The 19,913-nt window shown below is 46.2% G+C and overlaps 1 protein-coding gene across 1 annotated transcript in view; it reads right to left on the bottom strand.

The window, feature by feature from the left end:
* The window catches only part of LOC138570873 (IgGFc-binding protein-like), a 211,652-nt gene that overhangs the window by 89,233 nt on the left and 102,506 nt on the right, over positions 1–19,913 (bottom strand). Inside the window, exon 5 of the mRNA XM_069649156.1 lies at positions 990–1,588. Within this exon, the coding sequence (XP_069505257.1) occupies positions 990–1,588 (599 nt within the window). The remainder of the gene's footprint in view (positions 1–989; positions 1,589–19,913) is intronic.

The raw sequence follows: 19,913 nt of genomic DNA, 5'->3' as shown, positions 1-19,913 counted from the left end.
TGGAACCACCCTTTGACCACACATGGCCATGCTTGTATCTATGACCACTTACAACCATCATCTGCCTCTCCCCATCTAAAACATCTTTGCCACAGGAAACCCTTTTAGCTAGTTCTGTGCTTTTAAGTGAAAGTCTGAGGCAGCCCCCCTAAGGGCAATGACATATTTGAAACTATAAACCAACTCCTGGTGTAATACACATTTCCCAGCCAAATGTGACTTCAGGCCCTTGATTTATTATCAATGTGTGTCCATGTATCGGTTACTTTCTCTGAGTTTGTGTTAATAACAATTATTGTCAAGGACAATAGTGTTGGTTCTTGTATAGGCATTCGGCATGCATTTGCCAGGCACTGTCATAATATACAGAGGAGCTAACACCATTTGCCAGCTGCTGTCTTCTTATGGTAGGATAATATCAGTATGGCAGTGCCTGGAAAATGCCTTTTCCATACCTACACAAAGGCCAAAACTGTTGATTTGCTAATGTGTGTATCTACATGATGGTAAGCCTACGTGGATCTTTTACTCACTGCATAACAAATTGTCCACCATTCCTCAAGTTTGTAACACACTTCCCTCTACTGGGATTGTCCTGTATGCAAGAAACACACCTACAAGCCTCTGAAGCCTCTCATCGTTCACCTGCTGTGGGACGTTTACTATTCTGGTTTTGTACATGCTCGAAGGAAGAACGTCTTATATCAATTTCATGGCTGGTGTGCCCATTATTTGAGTTTAAGTGAAGCTTATGTAGAAGTTCCCTGAACTATTCTGGTTCTTTTTTCCTAGACAATGCTTTCAGTGCTAGTGATACCTCTATGTCTGGTGTGTGTAGTTTGCAATTATTTCAGTATTCCTTCCTGCGCTATAAAAATGGCTATGTTTCTACTGCTCGGCAATCTGCCACCATTTGCCACTGGAGCCGTCCCATCTTGAAATAAAATATAACAGCATTTGAAAATCAAAGGAAACCATACTCCTCCTACCTTTACTTTTCTTGGGTATTCTCTGCTCACCAAAACCTCAGTCTCATAAACCTTAATCTCCACCAGCTTGGTATACGAGACTGCTCTACTGCTTCTCCTGTCATTCTGGACATTGACCTCAAACTCTACCAGTCCAGTATACAATCCACACAGTCCAGAAAAAAGGTACCCACAGGTGCCCATGAAGTTGTATCTGCGACCATCAAAGGTTGTGTAGTGCGGATCTCCGGATGCTGTGCAGGTGCCATTTTGGATTGAATAGCAGTCAATAATTCCGTTCCTCACACCACACAATTCCTCCCCGCTCCTGCATTGGCTTTTCTTGCACTCTACCTTTCTGGTCTGTTGGTTACAGAAGCACTGATTCTGGCAATTGGGCTGCCAGAATTTTTCATTCGGCGCATAGGGTCGCCCTTCATAGACACATCCGCATTCGCTCCTAAGGATGCATTGGCCCTCACTTAGCACATAGTCCTCGTTACACTCGCATGTTTCCTGGCACACCTCGGTACAGTTGTCTGAGTCATAGTCTGGAACACAGGTCTCTGGACAGGGGGAGCCACAGGGCTTGAATATGCTGTTTGGTGGACATTCAGGGTCTGAAATCAAAGAGGGTCAAATAGTTAGGGCAAAGCATGTGGGAAAACAAACCACTCCTGAACATTCGTCTCAATCCAAGACAAACAAATGAAGTAACATTAGAGAGTAAAACCAATAAACAAGTGCCATCATTTCTACACTAGGGTAACAACATTAGACAACATTTATTAAGATAAACAAATGTGCATGTGACTTGTCCAAACCAGCTGTAAGCAGTGACTATAGGGGAACTGTTGGATGAAATGGGTAACTAAAATGAATGTCATAACTGATGCATACATTGTTCTGCAGCGTTAACACAGTTTGAAGTAAATACATACATGAGTGCATGTCACGTTCTTGACACTGGAGGGGTGGTGCCAAGAATGTGACCTACACTTTCTCAGTACAAGTGTGGGATGCATTGGAGAAACAAGGATATTAGGGGGCAACATTGTTGATTGTGGTGTTTATTGACTTATTTCAGAATTAGAAATGCCAGGAATAGTAAATATGTGCACCTCAGCATGTGTTCTATATGTTATGTTATGTTATAGTGCATTTGTATAACACCTTATGTACCATTGGTATGATCTAAAAAAAATGTGGGTTGAATGCCCTGGGACCGTGGTCCATTTCAGGTGAAAGAGTAATGTACCATGTGGTGCTTGGGTGCACTTGGTGTGTGTGCAGCCGGTGTGGATTGTGCGTGTTGGCTGCGTTCTAGTGCTAAGTGTGGTGCGGTGGATGTGAGAGATCAGTGTTAAGTGCGCAGCATGGAGGGTGAACTCTGAGTCTCCATTCTGGCTGCCGTGGGGCATGTGCAAGAGATTGTGTGTGTGTGCTGCTATGCCGATTCTTTTGTGGGTTATAGCTGTGTTCTGCTAGGCTGTTGAGGTGTTATATGAGCGATGTATGTATGTGTGCAGCTAGGCCGAATCGATCGAGGGGTGTAGCTGCGTTCTATTGTTTGTTGGTGTAGAGTGTGGCCATAATGGTAGGAATGAGTGTATGCAGTTACTGGTGGGTGGCATCATTATATGGGACGGTTACAGAGCTCAGTGCACCAGGGGAGTCTGCACTGGGGGTTCATGGTATTTAATTTCACTCTGGAATTGGCCCCGGGGTTTCTGTCATGCCGGTGCAGGGTTGTTCATTATTATTCCTGGATAGGGGTCGGCTCTATTGATACTATAGCACCAGCAATACTATGGAGGCTGAGTTCGGTGTGTGTAGCTTTTAGATGCAAAAGGCACGAAATGTGTCGGTCTCTTAGCCGATTTCTGCATCATGGCTGCCCTGCTATCCGGGGTGAGAGAGTTAATTTATTGGTTAGCAGTATTCCATGGATCACGTTATGTTTCAGGTTAGTGCTTGTTCTTGTTCTCACTGGACTTTGGTCATTGTGGATTGGTTTGTGGCCTTGAGCGGATCTTTCATAGAATTGGGAAGAGCCATGTTTTTACTGCTTTTTACGGAAGGCCATGTCATCCTGAGTGTGACGAATACAGGGAGGTAATGAATACCAATACGGTTGGTGCCAATGTTGAGAAATCTGACCCTCCCAGTCTAGCTGAGTTGGAGGCTGGGATCATTAGTAGGGGGGCCATGCTTGACATTAGGGTGCGTGATGCATGGTACCATATAGTCTTCTCTTGGACGTATGATGGGCCAGACTTGTACACTGCTCGGTGTGTGATGCATTGGATTTTGAAAGTGGCTCTTGGGAAGCCAGTGGAGGGTGCGGAGAGCAGGTGAGATGTGTTCTCTTCATCCAAGAAAAGCAGGAGTTTAGCAGCTGTGTTTTGCACTCTTTGGGGTTTGTTAAGTTGGTATGATGGAGCGCCTAGGTAGATGGAATTTGCATAGTCTAGTCTGGACATGACAATTCACATAATGGAGGGTAATCTGTTGGGGAAGGAGAGACAAGGGAAAATGCATCTCAGCAGCCTGAGGTGGTAGTGACAGGATTTGGATACGTTATTGATCTGGTGCGATAGGATTAGGCCCGAGTCAAATATGCATCCAATGTTTTTGACTGTGCTGGTGGTGTGGTGGTGGAGAGGGTGCAGAGGGAGTGTGGCCATGGGAGTGGTTGAGGGAGTAGAGCAGTCAGTGTTGCCACATTCCATGATTTCCATTTTCCCTGGGTTGAGAAGGAGGTGGTTTCTAATCATCCAATGGCCAATGTCACTGAGGCAGGCTGCTAGGTCAGGGGGGTGACCAGAGCTTACTTTTAGGGATTTTAAGGATAATGTGGGTGTCATCAGTGTAATTGTAGCAGGTGAGGATGTGTGTGTGGATGATCCCTGGCAGGTGGGTCATGTAATGTTTTAACAGGCAACAGAGAGGCAAGTGCCCTGGGTACTCCGGTGTATACTGGGCGAGCAGAGGAGGTAAAAGGGGGAAGGGTAGTGATTTGTTTTCTGTTGTTAAAGAATGAGACAATCCAAGTGAGAGCCAGGACTCAGATTCAAAGGGAGTGGAGTCGGTTGAGGAGGGAGTAGTTAATGGTGTCAAAGGCATCTGAGAGATCAAGGAGAATCAGAGCGGCGATCCTTCAGAGTCTGCAGTGACTTTGAAGTCCTCTCAGATTGAGATCAGTGTGGTTTCTGTTCCATGGCGGGGTCGGAAAACAGACTGAGCAGGTTCTCGAAGGTTGCTGGATTCAGCAAAAAGGTTAAGCTGAGAGTAGGCAGAGCGGTTGATGAGTTTCGCTAGGAATCTGGTGTTGGAGATGGGCCTGTAGTTTGATGGCTGGAGGGGTTCGAGGCCTGCTTTTTTCAGAAGGGGTTTGACATGTGCAACTTTGAAGGGGTATGGTGAGGAGCCTGAAGTGAAGGAGTCATCGACTATGGATCTATCTAGTTCTCCAGCACAAGTGGAGGAGAAGATTTCTTTGAGAGGATGGCATGCTGGGGTCGAGGGGCAACCCAGAGGGTCTGCTGCTGGACAGTAGATTGAGGAATTCCTCACTCGAGATCAGCTTGAAGGAGTTGGAGGTCAGCGCTGCGGGAGGGGAGGAGGATCTTGAGCGGGGGAGTTGGCAGGGGGGTGAGGTTGGAGAGTTTGGTATAAAGGGTGGTTGTCTTGTCAAGTGCTGTTCTTTCAAAATTATATGAAAGGGAAAAGCAGAGGGCTTGTGTGGGCGTGGTAGGGGCAACGGTGCAAGTGGGCTTCACAAATTCTGAGATGGCCCTGTGGAGCTCTTTACTACTGTTGTGGAAGTTTAGGATTCTATTATTATAGTAGCTATTTTTTGCTGGTCGGATCACAGTTTAGTGATTTTGCTACAGGGAGTCTTTGTTGCTCGCCATTTGCAATGAAGGGAGCGGTTTTGGGATTTGACAGACTTCAGGTGGGGTGTGAACCATTTGGGGATAGGTCCTTTGTGGGTGTGGGTGGGTTGTGAAGGGGTGAGCGGGATGAGTGAGCCATTGAGCCAGGAGTCAAAGGATTCAATAGGTAGAGGTATGTCTGTGGGTGGGAGTGCAGTAGTAGGGCTTCAGCTAGTACCTTGATCATGTTCCAGCATTTATGGTCTTCTGGTGAGATCGAGTGGACGAGGGGTGGTGGAGTAGGTGTGTGGATTGAGAAGGGCAGGGCTGAGTGGTCAGTCCAGTGAGGGGTTTGGAAAGGAGCTGAAGATTCTGTGAAGGGTGTGGCCTCCGGTGTGGGTGGGACCAGTAGGGTGCCCGCAGAGGCTGAGTGCTTCTAGGCTGTTGACCAAGGGTTTGGTCATGGGGTGGTTGGGATTATCAAACCAGATGTTGAAGACACCCATTAGGGTGAGTGCCGGATGGTTGACCAGGATGGTAGCTAGTGAGTCACAAAGTTTGTTTGCAAAAGGTTTGTTGTATCCCGGCGGCCTGTAGATGAGTAGGAAACTGTGTGAGGGAGTGTCAGAGAGGGAGAGTCGGATCAGAAGGGATTCACAGTTAGCTGAGCATGATTCGATGAGAGAGATGGATTAGCTGGATTTGTGGAGGACAGCAATTCCGCCACCACTGGTGGCTCTGTTGTGGGGGATGAGAGTGTAGCCAGGAGGGGAACCCTGTATGCGACTGGTTTAAAGTCGTCTCTGAACCATGTTTCTGTGATGAAGATGAGATCAGGGTTTTCAGTGGATAGAAGGTTAAAAATGCTGTGACGGTTTTTGACCACGAAGCGGGCATTGAATAAGAGGCAGGTGTCATTGTGAGAGGAAGTTGTTCTAGTGGCATTTGTGGCGGGATGGGAATGATGGGCCCGGGGTGGCTAGAGTGGGGCAGTCGGGGGCAGCGGGTTGCTGAGTCGTGGGAGGGGCTGGGACAGTCTGAGTATTGAGTGATGATGTTAGGGGGGAGGAGGTGAAGATGGGTGGATGCGGGAAGAGAGAGCGTGCAGTGGCTGCTTTCGATGCGATGAAGGTAGTTGAATAGAAGGAGGGGGTGGCCGGTGAGTGTTGTTGGGGCCATGGGTAGGTATCGACTGGATGGTGGTTTGGTCACAGGACTGGAGAGAGGTGGAGATGAGGAGGAGGTAGGTGAGGGATTGTGCCTGAAGAGGGACAATCTGGGAGTTGATAGCAGAGAGTTCCTGACAGCTGGGCTGTGGGTGGACGGGATGGAGGACTGATGTAGTCGAGCTGAGGCAAAAAGGGTTGAGGGTGAGGGCCGATCGTTATTTTTGAGTTTTAAGTGTTTTGGCAAAGGAGGTGTGTGAGAGAGAGTAGGGATTTGAAGGGGGGATTAGGGGATAGTTCTGGAAAGAGCAAGTTGTGCCATGCCGAGAGAAGGGAGAGGGGTGGATGGGGGATGTCTTGGGGTGTGGGGTGAGTGGGTGGTGGGTCTGTGTGTGACAATGGGGAGGAGGGGTGAGGATAATGGAGAGTGTGATGTGGCTTGCCACAGGGAAGGGTGAGGGGAGGAGTGGTGGGTTGGGCCTGCTGGGGTGGCACCGAGTAGTGATGGGTGGTGAGGAAAGGGTGAAACGAGGGAGGGTGGAGTTGGAGGGGGGGGTTTGTGGGCGGGTTGATGGGGTTGGAGGAGGGACATTGACAACTCTTTGAAAGGGTACTTGATGATGTTCGGGGGTGGGAAGGGTCTGCAGGAGTTTGGCTGAGGCATGATCCGATGTGGGCTGTGGTGAAGGTCTATAGGGTGAAGTTCAGTGTGAATGGGCTGATGAAATGGTGGTGTCTAGGGGGTTTTGTGGTGTGAGCTGGGAGTGTATGCTGCAGGCATGCCGGGTATTGTCAGAAGTTGAGGAATTGGTGACTTGAGGTAGGTGCCCAGATGCCCCTGGGCAGGGTGCGCAATATAAATAAAACAAATACAAAATACAATTCAGGGTTGGAGTGGTGTGTGGGTGGGAGAGTCGGAAGATTGATGGGGTTAGTGGAGGGACATGGACCTCTCCCTGAATGAGTGATTGGTGAGGATTGAGGGGGGTGGGCGGTCTGCATGGTCCAAGTCTAGGCATGGGGGGATGTGGGCTGGGGTGAAGATCTGCAAGGAAAAGATCTGCAGGTGCTAAGGTGGTGGTTTGGGGGTTGTGTAAGGGGCTCCTCTGGCTTGCGAGTTGGATGTAGGGTGGAGAGTGATTCTAGGTGATATGGGAAGAGGCGATGTCCTCATATCTGGGAGGGGTGGGGAGTGGGGTGTGGAATTTATGGGGTGGGGTCTGGAAGCTGTTGAGGTGGTTAGGGTGTGTTGTTTGGAATGTCAGAGTGCTCTTCTGGCTTGGAAGTTAGAGTAGTGCAGTGAGAAGTGGAGCATGGGGTGACGGTCATTCTTGGGGCCTCATCACGAGTTGGGCTGTAGCCCTTAAATTTGGTGGTAACGGTATTACAGCCGCATTTAAGGGCTGGCCCTATCACGAGTTGGGCGCTAAATGGGCTGTTTTACCTCCAGCCTTTCTCTGGAGGTGAAAATCCCCTGTTTTCGGCTGTATTACCGCCGGCTGTATTAGCCGGCATAATTAGTGCTGAAAATACCCCATTGAATCCAATGGACCCAATGGGGAATGGGGATTTACCGTTAACACCCAACTCGTGATCCGGCGGTAATACAGCCCGACCAGTCGGTGCTAGGGCGATTACAGTCGGCGGTACTACAGCAAGGAATACAGCCCAACTCATGATGAGGCCCTTGGTATGTGGCCAGGTGTGGGCGTTGTGGGAGGGTGAGGCCTCAGCACATTTGGGAGGGGGCATGGAAGGACAGGATGATTTGTGGTGTGCCAGGTGGCTCCTCTGGTGTGCGGGGAGGAGGCAGTGTGACGAGGACATGAGGGAAGTAGGGCATCAGAGTGTGGCATGGTTCTGGGGATGGGGTAGAGAGGCGTGGATGTATGTGGATGGGGATGGAGGTAGAAAGACAGCGGTCAGGGGAGAATGTGAGGGGAGTGTGCAGTTGGGATGGGGGATGGTTATGGGGTTAGGGGTACGGAGCCATGATTTTGTGTGGATGGAGTTAGGGGATGAGGGAGTTACAAAGGTGACGGTGTGGTGAGCACATGATGGAAGTGGGATGTTGGAGTTTGTGATGTTTCTTGGGCTGAGGGCAGAGGGGATGGTGGTGTGAGGATGGAGTTTGAGCATGATGGTGCTAGCAAGGCAGTGCTAGGTCGAGCACAGAGTGTATTAGTTTGAACATTTTTTCTTTTGTCTGTTGGTTATGAAGTGAGAGTGGGAAGATTGTGTGTTGGATTGGATTATTGGCTTGCTGCGTAGTTGCAGGGACATCGTTGCGGGCGCAGAGAGGAATTGGTTCTTGCTCTGTTTTTTTCCTGTAGTGAGTGTTGGCACTGGTCGTGAAGGGGAACATTGTGCCAGGGGGGTTTATCTGGGTTAGGTGGGTCACTGCAGGTCGGAAGTCCTGGGTTCAGGTATTGGGAGGATCGAGTCACTCAAGTCTAGTAGATGCAGTATCGGCTAGATAACTAGAATTGGGACAGTGGTATGTGCAATGATACCTATAGATGGGTCACACAAATAGTGGGAGAAACACTGCTACTGTACCAATGGGTGAACAGCTTTGAGATTTCTAAAGTGGGGAACAGTAGCAGAAGCAGAGATATTTAATATTATGACACATGCATAGCGTGAAAAACACCTAAAATGGAGGCGTGACAACAAATGTAACAATTGTTAGCTTTGGGATTCCTAGAGATGGGCGCTCAGTAGCACATGCACCAACACCTAAAATGGGGAACAACAGGAGGTGTAGCAGCAGCAAGCATTGAGAATCCTAAAATGGAAAAGCAACAACGCCTAGCTTTGAGATTCCTAAAATGGGGCCACAGTAGTAGGGCAGTGAGACTTAAGAATTTGAAACTAGGATAGGGGGCGAGATATCTACAATGGGGGCACAGAAGCAAATGCAATAACAGTGGAACCACCTACAATGCAGGTACAGAAGGAAATGCAACAACAGCAGCTGGCTTTGAGATTCCTAAAAAGGAGGCACAGTAGAAACAGTGAGACCTTTTTTTTTTTTATTTTTTTTGCTCCAGAAACAGTGAGACCTAAGATTGTGACAACAAGATAGTGGGAGAAAGACCTGCAATGGGGCACAGTAGTAAATGAAACAACACCTGACTTTTAGATTCCTATAAAGGGGCACAGAAGCAGCAAGACATAAGATTGTGACACCTGGACAGTGGGAGAAAACTCTAAGAGGGTGCACAGAAACAGTTGCAACGGTAGCTAGCATTGAGATTCCTAAAGTGGAGGCACAGTAGTGGAGGGAGCAAGACCTAAGAATTTATAGCATAGGAAAGTGGGAGAGACACCTACAATGGGGATACAGTAGCAAATGTAACAGCACCTAGCTTTGAGATTCCTAAAATGGGGGCACAGTAGTTAAGGTGAGTGGAGAGCACAGTAGTTAAACGTAACAACACCTAGCTTTGAGATTCCTAAAATGGGGGCACAGTAGTTAGTGTAACAGCGCCTAGCCTTGAGATTCATATAAAAGGGCACAGAAGCAGCAATACATAAGATTGTGACACCTGGACAGAGGGAGAAAACCCTAAGATGTGTGCACAGAAATGGATGCAACGGTAGCTAGCATTGAGATTCCTAAAATGGAGGCACAGTAGTGGAGTTAGCAAGACTTAAGCATTTATAGCATAGGATATTGGGAGAGACACCTACAATGGGGGTACAGTAGCAAATGTAACAGCACCTATCTTTGAGATTCCTACAATGGGTGCACAGTACTTAAATGCAACAACGCCTAGATTTGAGATTCCTAAAATGGGGGCACCGTAGTTAGTGTTACACCACTTAGCTTTGGGATTCCTAAAATGGGGGCACAGTAGTTAAAGTGAGTGGAGGGCACAGTAGTTACATTTAACACCACCTAGCTTTGAGATTCCTAAAATGAGGCACAGTAGTTAATGCAACATCTAGTTTAGAGATTCCTAAAACAGGGGCACAGTAGTTAATGCAATAATATCTATCTTTGAGATTCCTAAATGGGGGCACAGAAGTTAGTGTAAGAACATCTACCTTTTGAGATTCCTAAAAATGGGGGCACAGTAGTTAGTGTACCAACACCTAGCTTTGAGATTCCTTCAAATGGGGGTACAGTAGTTAGTGTAACAACCTCTAGCTTTGAAATTCCTAAAAATGAGGCCACAGTAGTTATTGTAACAAAACCTAGCTTTTAGATTCATAAAAATGGGGGCACAGTAGCTAATGCAGGAAGATGGCCACAGTAGTTAGTGTAACAACACCTAGCTTTGAGATTCCTAAAAATGGGGACACAGTAGCAAATGCAACAAGAGGGGAACAGTTGTTAGTGTAATAACACATAGCTTTGGGTTTCCTAAAATTGGGGCACAGTAGTTAGTGTAACAATACCTAGCTTTGAGATTCCTAAAAATGGGGGAACAGTAGCTAATGCAACAAGAGGGGCACAGTAGTTTGTGTAGCAACACCTGGCTTAGAGATTCCTAAAAAACGGGGGCACAGTAGCAAATGCAGTAACTGTGAAGGTGGCTATCAGGTGATATAGAGTACGGTAGTTTTACAATAATAAAATACTCTTGGCTTGTATGTTGGGAAGCAGCTGGAGGGAGGGGAAGCACCAAGCTGTGTGGAGGGGGAAGGGGCTGGGCAACAGAGAGCGTGCTAGACGCTCAGTACAGTACATTTATCACAGATTTTTTTATTTTATATAATGGCCTCAACTAGGGCTTTTAGGCCTTCTAGGGTAACATGAGATTTCACTCACCTGCAGCGCCAGGAGAAAGCATTGTGCGCGTACATAAGCCAGGCCTGATAATGTGCTTAGGGTGATGAGAATGTAGATCCTTATGGGTAGGTAGTGACAGGCATGTAAAGCAGACAGATGCAGGGGTTGATGGGATGGCCAGTTCTCAGTGTAGTAAGAGGATATACTGTTTGGGACTATCTTAAAGAGAACAGGCTGATTACATTGGTGAAGACAGTAAGGTGAAGGGCATGAACCATGAGAATGCACACATGTGTTTTAGTAATGTGAAGCAGTTTAAGGTCTCAGAACTGGGTGAAGGGCAGTTGGGTTATAACTGATGATGGACTGTGTCTAATGGAGAGGGGTGAAAGCATTTCCAGATTTGAACTGAGTCTGGAATTTGTGGTGGAAAATGGTGCTCGTGACAGAGGGTGCTGGTGGGACTGGTGTCTCTTGTGGGTGGTGCATAGAATGGGAATGGAGAGTGAGGAGGGAGGAGATGAAGGGAGAAGACTGGGGCTGATGAGACATTCGAAGAATTTGGAGACCTCATTTGAATGGTAATTTGAACTATAGAGTGTGATTGACAGAGCAAGGAGGTGCAGGTTGGGCAGTGTTTATGGCCTGGGACATTAGTGGGCCTAAAATAGACAAAAAGATTAAAAACCCTTACCCTTATCTGCCCTTACCACAGATGGTGAGGGTGCAGAATGCCTCATCATCAACCTTCCTGACACTTTCCATTCTGAGATACAGTCACTTTTCACCTCATATACAGACCACCAAACTCAAAAACCTCCTTTATTGAAAACTTCACAGACTTGGTCACCACCATGGCTCTCATGCAAACCCACAACATCTTCCTCTGTGACTTCAATATACCTGGCAACACAGCAACCAAGACAATGAAGGAAGATTTCCCCTTCCTACTCGACACTCTGAAATTCTCCCACAGCACATAAAGACTCAACTCGACGGAAACATAACATCCTCAACCTCATCATCACCAACCCTGCCCACCCTCCTGACAAGCAAACCAATAGGAAGCCCAAGCAACAACCCTTTAGATAATTCACAAATTTCCCTGTGCAGCTCTCACGGAGGGCCTTGCCAAACTCCACCTCATATGAGCTGAAATACCTCTGACGAACCAGAACTATGACTCGCTTCTCCAAGAAATAAACACCACCCTCATAATCAACTTCCATGCACCAGTGAAACAACATAAAACAACAAACCATCAGAAAATAACAAAAAATGTGTAAAACTCCCTGGAGTGCATCCAACCATGCCATGCTCTATGAACTCTGTGCTAGAAGCAGATGACTACCAAAACACTGTAGACCAGGCCAACCATGAAAGTCAAGTCCTTTTCAAAGCCATCAAGCACTGCATCAACCTTCTGCCCAACCCACCAGTAATGCACTCCATTTAAAAATCCACCTCCATCAAATCTTCCTTCATCAACAATATCAGCATGATCGGCCACACATAGACAACAAACCACAACAACCTGGACAACTTTCAAAACACTCACTATGGAAGACCTCACTGCCACCGTGGCATCATTCAAGGCCACATCATACGTGGATGACATGCTACCTGCCTCGTTACTCAAAATCCTTCTTACTGAAGTACCCCTGCCTTACCAGAGAATCACCAATCACTCCCTAGTTAAAGACACATTCCCCTTGGCCCTCAAGAACAGTCAAATCCTCCTGCTTTTCAAGAACCCAACACTGGACCCTGACACTGTCAGAAACTACAGGCCACCACCCATCTTCCCTTCCTACATAGGATAATTGAGAAAGCAGAATCCATGCAACTCCTCAAACACATCAAAGCCAAAAACCTCATTCAGTCCCAACTATCTGGCTTCAGACCCATATGCAGCACAGAAACATCTACCACCAAGGTGATCAAACATGCCCTTTAAATTCTTCATGAAGTTCACCCGTGTCTCCTGGCTCATCTTGACCTCTCAGCAGCATTTGACGCAGTAGACCACCACACACTCACTGGCAATCTACATCGCTGCATGAAAAACAGCAAGATCGTCCTCAGCTGGTTCAAATCATACCTTTCTTATTGCCACCAGTTTGTATAAATAGATTCCTCCAGATCACCAAGTCTACCTATACCTTGTGAAGTCCTGCAAGGTTTGATCTTCTTCCCTGTGATATTCAATCTTTACATGGAACCACTCAGCTGGCTCCCAATGCAAGCCTGTATATCTTTAAATCCTGAAGCATCATTTGTATGGCTGTCACCCTGAAGTCCTCAAACTACCTCACTGAAACTCTCAGCATCTCCGGAAGCCTATTATCCACAATAATTAAGGATATGTGCAGACTTTAACTCTGCCCGTGCAGGAAGGAAAGAACCAGAAGAAAAACTTTGTCTGTCTATACTCCAAGACTCTGGAACCTCCTTCCAGTAAACATCACACTCGCTGCCTCTTGTCTACAGTTCTGATGGATCCCAAGGCCATCCTTTTTAAGAAATGGCATAAGAACCTAGATACACGCACCCTCTACTCTCCACCGTACCTGAAACTGGGTGATCTGCTCCCCACTGTTTCCCCCCAGATTTCTTGTAGATCCATTGGTACCAAACTGCCCACCCTCCTCCTCCCCGGTTAGTTCCTGCTCTCCTGTTTTTCTTCTTCCCCCACCATGCTCTTCCCGTATGACTGTTAAGTGCTTTGTTATCATTGCGTCGGAAGCAGCCTCTGTTTACGAGTCTCACAGTCGCAGAGTGCGTAGTACGACTCACGTGAGGCTTTCGCGAGGTGCGGCTTGACGCAAGAGTGTGGGAGAAACGGCTGCAGGTCCTTTCCTTGGATCCTTGGATCCTTCGATCCGGATGCAGGTTGTGAGACGGGGCCTGGAGAGTGGAGCACCTGTGGCTGGGCAGCGGGCGAGTGAGGCTGACGGCGAATTTCGGTCCCTGCGTGGGCTGCCCAAGGCGTGTCGCGTCCAGGTGCGGAGCAACGGCAGCATTGGAGGCAGCTGGAGAGAGAGGCCGCCAGCTGACTTCCAGTAGGCTGCGGATCGTGTGAGTAAGGTGTGCAGCCCCGCTGAATCTGCCAGCGTGAAGGTACTGGGGGTAAACAGGCAGGCAGGCAGGCAGCCTTGGGCTACCAGCCTCGGGCTACCAAGGCTGCTGGTGGCTGCTGGTGGTGGGTGACTACAGATGAGTGGTACTCTCAGCGTGATCTGAGAGGATTTGTGGGTGAACCCGGCTGCCTTGCAAAGCTTGCAAGCGGGCGGAGATCTTTGTGCGCCACGGTGGTGTACATTGGAGTGCCTTGGGAGTGACTCATCAGCTGGCGGAGTCGGTTAGTGGAGTAGCGCCTCGGTGGGGTTCTTCTGGAGCCTTGTTGCCTTACCTCTTGTTATCTGTGTTAAGAGGTGGAGGCGATAAGGAGACAAATAGTTTGTTAAGTCTTTATAGAGAAGGAACACTGTGCCACCCATGAATTAAAACAGAGGGCTACATATATAGATGGTCTCATCCATATAGGCAAAAGTACCTATAGTTGTAATATCTCCACCAGGAGACTGTTGACCTTGTGCTTTTGATCCTGGTGTGGACTAAATCGTGTTGCCATAACAAAAAGAGACCAACAACTTCCTGCCTTAATGCAAGCAGGAATAGAACGGGCACAAACCACATATAACCTAAGGAAACCTGTCCGGGCGAATATTGGCTAATACGGAGTCGACTGCTATGGAAAATAAAGGAAGACAGATGGCAGTTGAAGAGGCTGAAGCCAATTTATCAGAAGCAATTTTTATTGCCAATGAAACCGAAGAGCAAGACAGCCTGGAAGCTGAGCAGGACGTGCCTACCCCTAACCCTCTTTTTTCACGAAACAACAGAGATTAGCTAAAAGGGTTGGAAAGGGCAAAAGAGGTGGTACTAGGGCACAACCGGTGCAAGAACAGAGAGAGTCGGGACTACTTACCAAAAAAAGTAGGAAAAGAGTGGGAAGAGCCAAGAAATGGAAGACGACCAAAGAGGGTTATCTTACCAGCTGGCTGCTTCCCGCACAAGTGGCTGACAAGGAGTCTGAAGTGGAGATAATGAGTATAGAGTTGGACGAGGAATACAATGGAGAGCCTGAATCAGAGGAAGTAACGGAAACGCCTAAGGACCCAAAAAACATGTAAATATCCACAGCGGCTGTCAAGGAAACCAAAGGGGATACAAGGGGAAACAGGATATGTCTGATAAAGAGCTTATATCATAGCAAAAATAGTAAATGACTATCGCGTTCAGACTTTTTGACAAGATTAGACTCTGTCCCACAATTGCGGGTCCTTAAATCTGACGATTTTGTATTTGTCGAACCCTTAAAAGGCCCTAACTCCAAAGTATCTGCGTTACACTGCAAGTTCCTGGCTACAGCAGATTTGTTAAGGAACTATAAAGAGGAGCTAAAAGCAGTAGATGTCGAAATTGATGCTGATCTTAATAAAGTTGAGCCAGAGTGGCCTATAGTAGAAGAAGATATGGTCCCAGTAACAGCAGATTATCCAAGTTTATCTAAGGGTAAGAAGATTGTGGCATCTGAAGTTCAACAAGTCCTAAAATGGTTAGCGGACACGCTTCCTGAGATCATTACTAATCAATGAGATCTAACGATACTGTCTTGGAACTGCCGTGGCTTTACTCATCTGCTGTCCCCGGAGGGTTCAATAAAGTTACTGGATAAATGCAATTGTTTTTGTTTACAAGAGACATGGGCTATAGATCCCTTATTTTTGGATGGCTATGTATTATACCATGCGGAAGCAAAGAGGGGTGAAAAAGGTCGGCCCTATGGTGGTTTGACCATTGGGGTGGCCAACACTATGGGTTCGAGACAGATTGACTGCAATTTTGAATGCAATATGATAGCAGTCGAAGTAATTCCAGATCTCAAGAATCCCAGGGGCTCTTTTTTGCTGGTGAGTCTATATAACCCTCCTGGGGCAAAGTTAAGCGAACAACTACAGGACTCACTTCAAGAGCTATTGGCAGAGTGGCTGTATACATCTAGAAACTCGGGAGTACTTGTTGTTGGTGACTTCAATTGCCATATGTCAGGTTATGTGAGCAAAATGTCGAATCCCAGATTAGAAAAAAACAGGGTTATGATACACAATAAAAGAGACGCTGAGCGGGGGGCTTGGGATTACTTGTTTGAGTCCTGGGACATGGAGATGCTCAATTGTACAACAGCTAGCGATTACCCTGGTCACCACACATGGTCAAATGGGATCTCATATAGTACATTGGACTATATTTTTGTGTGCCCTCGGCTCCAACAATTGGTGATGGACATGACAGTGATCACTAATGAATGGAGCGATCATGCTGCATTGAAATGTGAGATTAGTATTCCCGGAGAGTTGCCTCCACCTAGTAACATAGGCATGGTAAAAACGAATAAATCCGGTACTAGGATCTCTTGGTCTGATAAAAATATCTCTTTGGAAACTGAGGCCCTGGAAATGGCTGATGACAGAAAGCTGCCTAATTTTAAAGAGCTGTCAATTGAAGATATAGAGGACTGGGTTCTGGCTTTTTTAGAAAGGCATGCATCGTCATCAGTGGGGTTAATGATAAGTACGGAAAGTAAAAAAAGAATGCCCTATGACAAAGCAATTAGAGACTTGAAAAGAGCGCTAAGAGCTGAGCTCCGTAAGGCAAAAAAAGTTATGGCCCTTGGGGAAAGATATTACGTAACAGTCAGAGGGATTAAAAACAGATACAGAGCGGCTATTAAAGCCAAAAGAAGAGCAGACCGATTACTGGCCTGGCAAAAAACAGTGAAGACCATATGTGAAGGGAATACTCGTGACATCTGGTCCCTGTTGAATGAGGCACGTGACCCACAAAAGGGGACACTGACCAATCCCATTGAAACCAGAGTCTGGGAAAAGTTCTTGGAAAACCGGCAGGCGGAGGACAATAACCTACCAGTATTGGATAGTCCTCCAACAGTAGCTCCGTTTGACATATCATATGAATCTATCTTTAATAAAATAAAAGAGATAAAATCATCACGAGCACCAGGACCTAATGGACTATCCAATATTGTTATTAAATCGCATCCCACTTTTTGGGCCAGCCTATTGAGTACATTATTCGAGAACATTCTAAAAACTGGTAAAATATCTAGTTCTTGGCAAAAGGCAATATTGATCCCTGTGTTTAAAAAAGGAAATAGACTTGACCCTAGTAATTACAGATTGCTCTCAATGCTAGATGCCACAGGGAAAATATTTGCCTCATTATTATTAAAAGAACTACAAACATGGGCTGAGGATTCTGGTGTATTGTCCAAATTCCAGAGTGGGTTTAGACAGGGTTATTTCACCTCCCAAAACAGTATGATCATGGATATCCTACAAACTAGAGCTTTAAGAACGGGGGGCCCTCCTCTATATGCTTTATATATAGACTTTGCGGCAGCCTTTGATTCTATTCCCAGAAGCCGTCTATGGTGGAAACTAAATCTAATGGGCTGTCCGAAAGGTCTAATATATTATCTGAGACTAATACATCAAAATAACACAGTAAAATTGAAACTAGATCAAGAAGGGCACACAACTGCTAACATTACACAAAACAAGGGTGTTAAGCAAGGCTGTGTTACAGCGCCCCTAATATACAATCTATATGTGTTTGACATTCCCAAAGTAATAGCCGCCGTAAATAATTCCCCACCAAAAATTGGCAAAGCCTCTTGCCCTGTCCTGGCTTATGCCGACGATCTGGTGATTTTCGACTACACCATCAGTGGAATACGCAGATCTGCGGCAGCCCTCTGGGAATATGCACAGGTCAATGGCCTGATTATTGATTTGGGGAAAGCAAAGGTTATGAGATACACAAAAAAGAGAGTATCACGTATATCACTTAAGGTAGGTTTGGTGAATATTACCTACGTTCCCCAATATCGGTACTTGGGTATAGACTTTGAAACAACTGGCGATTATGTGGCCTGTAAACAGATGCGCGTAATTAGAGCGGCCCAATTGACGGCCCTGTTCCACAGGTTCACCATTAAGCATCTTGCTTTTACGCTGTGGGGTATTCGGCAGCTGTATATACAGGCTTTCTCTCGGGCCATAATCTATGGCTTAGAATCCCTATTGGAGATGGATCTAGGCTGGCTACAGGTGATCGAAGGAACATTTTGGCGTAGTGTCCTCGGCCTTGCCCCTTGTATACCAATGGCTATGATAAGATTAGAATTGGGCTTGATTTCTCTTAAGGCACTTGTACTGAAGAAGCGAGCATCAATCTATCAAAAAATGACTTGTGATACTAGTAATGGTCTACTAACAGCAGTCCATCAAGAAATGGCCAGGGAGAAATCGAGTACCACAACTATTGACCAAATGACTAAACTGTATTCTGAAATTGGGTGGCAAAATAAGGAGGGGGGTTACTCAGAGAGTGTAAACATATAGATCTCTGGGATTGGATTGAAAATTTTGAGCATCTAGGGAAGTTGAGAAGCTACAAATTCGTTCAACATAGACTTTATGATTTTAAGAAACCACAGAGATACCTCAACATATGTCCATCAGTCAGACTCCGACGGTTTATCTTATTGCTTAGACTGGATCAACTGCCTACGCTGACTGTTACGGGAAGAAAGGCCAAGATAGCTATTTCTTTGCGAACATGCCGATTATGTAAAGTCCTAGATTTGTTGGAAACGGCAAAGCATCTCCTAACCAAATGTACTGATATGGCCAGCACATTCAAACCTCTGTTGGATAAATATGTCTTCGACAATGAGTATATTAAGGATGATCTTTTTTGGAACCATTGTATTAATTCTAACAGCATGCGTTTGTTGACAGCATTGTATATTATCTGGCTGAGGATTGAAGTCAGATTGGACATAACACTCTAAATAATTGTAGGGACTGAACAATTGTATATTAATATATGTATTATAGATAACTGTATGGTCAACATTGGACTCATGAAGATGATATTTTATTTTTGCTTTTTACTGTATATTCCAATTTTATGATATTTATTTCTTTTGCTTTGTGTAAAGTTTATAATTTAAACTATATCACAATAAATAAATATATATAATTGAAGTCCTCAAACTACCTCACTAAAACTCTCAGCATCTCCGGAAGCCTATTATCCACAATAATTAAGGACATGTGCAGACTTTAACCCTGCCCGTGCAGGAAGGAAACAACCAGAAGAAAGCCTTTCTCTGTCTATACTCCAAGACTCTGGAACCTCCTTCCAGTAAACATCACACTCGCTGCCTCGTGTCTACAGTTCTGATGGATCCCAAGGCCATCCTTTTTAAGGAATGGCATAAGAACCTAGATACACGCACCCTCCACTCTCCACCGTACCTGAAACTGGGTGATCTGCTCCCCACTGTTTCCCCCCAGATTTCTTGTAGATCCATTGGTACCAAACTGCCCACCCTCCTCCTCCCCGGTTAGTTCCTGCTCTCCTGTTTCTCTTCTTCCCCCACCATGTTCTTCCCCTATGACTGTAAAGTGCTTCGTTGCTTCCCCAAGCTAGGTCCATGCTCAATAAATACCCTAATAATAAAAAAGATAACATTCTTTATAAGAATGGTTAATGACAGTCCTGTGATAGGGTAAACCACTTCATAAAAGGTTTACAATGATGGTCAGGTGGGCAAACCTGATGCTAAAATGGCCACCACCTGACATTGTGTCATGATGTTGAGGAACAGAGTAAGGTTGCCAGCACCATGCTGGAGTTTGGTAGAGGGTCACTCACCAAGATAGAGTGTGCACATGACCTGGAAGGGCTCAGGACTCACCTCTGTCATAGGCGGTGAGTGAAGAGATGACACTGTGGTCACAGGATGGAAAGATAAATGGATACTAGGTGGTTATATGATCGGGACCAACACATGATGAAGGGAGACCAATGGTAGTGGGGCAGGGCCACCTCATTCTGGGATGGTTGCTGAGTGGCTTCTTGTTGCAATGATGAGGGTAGATGTTAACACATGTGACATATTAACGGATGTCCATAGCATCATTTCTAATGGTTTTGGGTACTTGTAAATGAACCCCACAGTGTCTTTAAGAAATGGCAATGATCTGAGAGAACTATGTTTGAC

This window comes from Ambystoma mexicanum, chromosome 1p (genome assembly GCF_040938575.1).
Source record: "Ambystoma mexicanum isolate Mex_15411 chromosome 1p, UKY_AmexF1_1, whole genome shotgun sequence".
NCBI classification, from domain to species: Eukaryota; Metazoa; Chordata; class Amphibia; order Caudata; family Ambystomatidae; genus Ambystoma; species Ambystoma mexicanum.
Note: the sequence above shows the minus strand (reverse complement) of the source record. Positions and strands in the feature narration are given on the sequence as shown.